The sequence below is a fragment of the Cyprinus carpio genome, chromosome A1 (genome assembly GCF_018340385.1).
Source record: "Cyprinus carpio isolate SPL01 chromosome A1, ASM1834038v1, whole genome shotgun sequence".
Lineage (NCBI taxonomy): Eukaryota > Metazoa > Chordata > Actinopteri > Cypriniformes > Cyprinidae > Cyprinus > Cyprinus carpio.
Genome location: NC_056572.1, coordinates 33,342,665 through 33,347,272, shown reverse-complemented (window position 1 = coordinate 33,347,272; position 4,608 = coordinate 33,342,665). Strand labels below are relative to the sequence as shown.

At 39.8% G+C, this 4,608-nt stretch overlaps 1 protein-coding gene across 3 annotated transcripts; it reads left to right on the top strand.

Annotated features, from left to right (window-relative positions):
• The first annotated feature begins 209 nt into the window (after positions 1-209).
• Positions 210-3,561, top strand: LOC109055655 (rho-related GTP-binding protein RhoU-like). 3 transcript variants are annotated; one of them, XM_042763357.1, is made up of 5 exons: positions 210-1,252; positions 1,360-1,561; positions 2,025-2,083; positions 2,275-2,304; positions 2,679-3,561. In XM_042763357.1, the coding sequence occupies exons 1-5, from the start codon at positions 1,250-1,252 to the stop codon at positions 3,153-3,155; spliced, it is 771 nt and encodes a 256-aa protein (XP_042619291.1). In that variant the 5' UTR covers positions 210-1,249; the 3' UTR covers positions 3,156-3,561. The 3 variants fall into 3 exon arrangements, with proteins under 3 accessions (XP_042619291.1, XP_042619286.1, XP_042619299.1); XM_042763352.1 differs by having other exon boundaries at positions 211-1,561; XM_042763365.1 differs by lacking the exon at positions 2,275-2,304 and having other exon boundaries at positions 971-1,561; positions 2,679-3,559.
• Positions 3,562-4,608: the final 1,047 nt, after the last annotated feature.

The window sequence follows — 4,608 nt, the reverse complement described above, 5'->3', positions numbered from 1 at the left end:
TAATTATAGTGTATTTAATATTGTCATTTGTAATTTATAATGATTTAAATGACCAGTTAAGCGAATTTCCATCCAATTACAATAATGTGTTTAATTTATGAAGAAAAAAATATCAGTTTTGTTCATATAATTTTAGGGTGAAATATGATTTAAACTTTTCTTGATAGGTTTCATGATATTCACCCACATAGATGTGTAACATGCACGCACATCCACACTTGTGTGAACATGCACTGACACAAATACACACCTAAGTTTGAATGTTTTAGCGGTAGCAGAAATGTTTATGTGTGTGTGTGTGTGTGTGAGTGTGTGTTGGTAACTTGGTATCAGTTCTTATCTGGCCATGATCTGACGGGTGTTTGATGGACTTGTAGCAAGCAAATGTGTCTTCAGCCGATCTGTGTGTGTGTGGATGAGGGGCGTGAGGTGCCTTTGATGGTGTGATAAATGCACATGTGTGTTTGTGTGTGAGGGCGGCTGCCAGGGTCAGCTCTGTCCTGGGAAAGTTGAGCTCTCCATTTACATCAGCACATGTTGAGGCCTTCTGGTGGCTGCATGAGTGCACAGATGGCACCAGCTCATAGCTGCAGATACACTGAGGAGGAGCTACTCGAGCCTGATAAATGGAAGGCATCAGCTTGCTATTTTTCATCATAATCACTGAAAGTGTTGCGATTGTGAAGTAGATATGAAATCAGAACAGTGTTGTTCAATAGGAAAATAAATATCAAATCACTAGATTTGGTAGTATGTGTACACTTTTTGAGAGAATTAATGTGCACGTGCCTTTTACCTATTTATTCAGTCGAGTTTAGACCAAAACCAAGTTGGTTGCCCATAGTAACGCCTGTCACATGTCCCCACATCCTTGACCTTTCACATCGTTTATCACTTGACCTCATATTTTATTCAGGAGATATTTGTGCTTTTGGTCCATCCATCCATCCATCCATCCATGTTGTACGTTTTGGTGTGTTTTACTTTTATAAAGCGAAAAGGATTATTTTAAAGGACCTTTCAGTTGTTTTCTCTGACTTTTCAGATCTTTCCTCCAGCTCTGCGACTCGCGGGTCAGTGAAACGCAACACTGCGCGCATGTGTCGTGCATTAATCCTCTTACTGCAGCAGATGCTCGTCTGTCAGTCAACCTGCCGCGGGTGCGCGCGCTCGAACTTGACTGGAGAGCGCGAGACAGAGAGAACGCAGCAGGTGCGCGAGGGATTCACCGTCATTTAGCGATGCAGGAATGGTAAATAAAGCAGTTTATTGAACTAATCATGTCTTGACAGCGGCCACGGGCTTGTTTTGAACCACTAAAGTTGCATTTGTTTACTGGAAAACGCAATGCCGTCGCAGGACGAGGCTCAGGCGGTCAATGAAGCCGACAGTCCGCCTCCGGTTCCACCGCGAGCGAATCTTAAGCAAAATTCACCTGAGCGCCGTGTCAAGTGTGTGCTGGTCGGGGATGCAGCGGTGGGTAAAACGAGTCTGATCATCAGCTACACCACTAACGGGTATCCGGCGGAACACATTCCCACCGCCTTTGATAACTTCACAGGTAAACTCAAATACCCATACCTGGACAAAGTGTCACCTGGTCCCCGTTATATGTGTTAACTTGCAAAATAAGAACTGTTATGGACTTTTTTTGACATGTTATACGTGATATCCCTTACGAAAAATAAGTTTATTCAAGTGTGCTATTAGTATACTTCTTTTAAACTAAAAAATAGGAAAGTATGCTTTTAGTTTACTTTTTATGTACTTCTCAGAAATGGGCTTTATGTACTTCTCAGAAATATACTTAAAATGACATTTAAGTGTTGGCTTATACTTAAAAAAAAGTCTAAATATACTTGAACTTTACTTAAGTATACTTAATAAATTAAACTTGAAGTATACTACTTTTTGGTAAGGGATGTTCCTTGGAAAAAGTTCATTAATACATTTATCTAAGCTGTAGCTATGTTTGATTGATATTAATACGAATAGATTAATATTTGAGTGTTTCTCCATCTCAGCTAGGGTTGTGGTGGATGGAAGACCAGTTGAGCTTCAACTGTGTGACATGGCAGGACAGGTGATCTATCTATCTATCTATCTATCTATCTATCTATCTATCTATCTATCTATCTATCTATCTATCTATCTATCTATCTATCTATCTATCTATCTATCAATCAATCAATCAATCAATCAATCAATCAATCAATCACCAGTTTGTCTTGATGGATGGATGAACTCTTTTTCTCTCTGTGCTTTGAATGGCAGAGATGGGGGGCAGCAGATCAGCCTCTATATGTAAGCAACAGGATATGACGGAAGAGCGCCACCTAGTGCTAGAATCAGATCCTTGTATCCTCTTAGCACAGAGTCCTGTAGATGTTTGTGTGACTGTCACATAGATTGGACTCTGTGATGTTCAGCACGCAGTAATAGAACGTACTCATCAGACTGATAAAGTGTCACTTCTATAAGTCATCATTTGTCATACTTACTTGCATATCTTGTGTTATAAATAGAAAAGCACATGCAACTTGCAAGGTTGAAGAAAATTATGCAAGTTGTTGCTGCTCTTGTTTGTAATTTATGGTATATGTTGCTACATGTAGATCACAATATTTGAATTATTAAGTAAAATGAGGCAGCTGGATCACTTTTCTTCCTGTTTTCAGGACGAGTTTGAGCGCCTCCGTCCACTCTGTTACCGTGACGCTGACGTCTTCCTGCTCTGCTACAGCGTGGTCCTTCCATCCTCTTTCAGGAGCGTGACGGACCGCTGGGCCCCTGAGGTTCATCGCCTCTGTCCGGGAGTTCCCATCATCCTCGTGGGCACCCAGTGTGACTTACGGGAGGACGTCCAGGTGTTGATCCGACTTGCAGACAGCCAGGAGAAACCGGTGAGCGGAGATGACGCCCGCCTCTGCGCTCGGAGCATCGGCGCCGTGACGTTTACTGAGTGCTCAGCGCTGACGCAGAAGAACCTGAAGGAAGTGTTTGACGGTGCCATCTTGGCCAGCATGCAGCACGTGGAGGAGGCGGCGTCGCCGATGAAGCACACGCTAAGAGAAAAAACTCCAGACAAAATCAAACAGCTCTCAGAAACATGGTGGAGGAAACTGAGCTGCGTCCAGAGCTTTGACCTTCAGTGACGGAGAATCCAGTCACGCCACACTGCTGGGTTTGAGTTGCCTTTCTCGCTACAGTAAGACACTCACAATATAAAAAACCTCCAGATGAAATGGGATTTTATGCATTAATGTGATGCATTTCCAAATTGAACAGTATGACGAGCAGCAATGTAGAACAGGATGTGGCAGTTAGTGCAATTTAATATAAAATTTACAATAATTGTCTTAGGAAAAAATGTAGATTGAATCATGCACAATAATGAAAACATTCATTAAGAAAGTAAATCAGTTTTGATTCAGGTTGACTAGACATTTTAGATATCATCATGCGCCACTGAAGACTGGAATAATAGCTGCTAAAAAAATCAGATTTGCATCATAGAAAAAAATTAATTTTAAAACATATTCAAATAGACAACAGTTATTTTGAATTGTAAATATATTTTAAGAATTATATATGTATTTATCAGAGGTGGAAAGTAACGAATTACATTTACTCGCGTTACTGTAATTGAGTAGCTTTTTTGTGTACTTCTACTTTTTTAAGTAATTTTTAAAATCTGTAATTTTACTTTTACCTAAGTATATTTTGTTTGAAGTATTGTACTTCGCTACATTTTAAAACACATTAATTACGGAGTAAAAAAAAAAAATCGCTCCCTGGAAACTACTTCAGGAAATAATGTGCAGGAGGGCAAACTGGCGCTAAAATCACAAGAAAGATGCAGACAGACAAAACAGGCGTTAGTGGTGCAGACACCGCTGAAAACGAAACCCCGTCATATTCTGAAGTTGAACTCGAAGGAAATAAAGTGAACCCCTGGCCGTATTTATGCTTTATTATGCAGTGTAAACTGTGCTTAGGGAGACCAAACTAGCAGCTTATAAAATCTCGACAAGACATCAACCCTTCGCGAGCATGTAGAGGTAAGCTAAATAATTGCATCGTTGCATTGGTGGTTAAAATGAAGCTTTGACATTTTAGCAAGAGGTTTTGCACAAATTAGCCAAAAAGACAGTGGTGCGGAGCGTGCGATATATATCGTCTGCGATAATATCATAATTGTTGTGTTGATGTGCGCGCGCATTTATAGTGCGTTCTTTCACTGTGTGATTCAGTCTGCTAAAATGCATTTAGAATGATCACAAAATTGAAGATATAGGGGCAGAAAATGTACATATTTATATCATTTCATGTAGTAAATCAAAATCACACAAAGAATGCCGTCTTTTCCTCCAAAAATCATCATGATTACACACACACACACACACACACACACACACACACATATACATATATATATATTTTTTTTTTTTTTTTTTTTTTACAAAAGGTCAGTAAACAAGTTAATTAAGAGACTTGCGTTTTAGACACCATATTGCCTGTTTTTGCTCTATTTCTACAACAAATAATAATTCCAAACACACCCACCAAAGCACAGTTTTGCGTCTCTGAGCAACATGATAGTGTTTC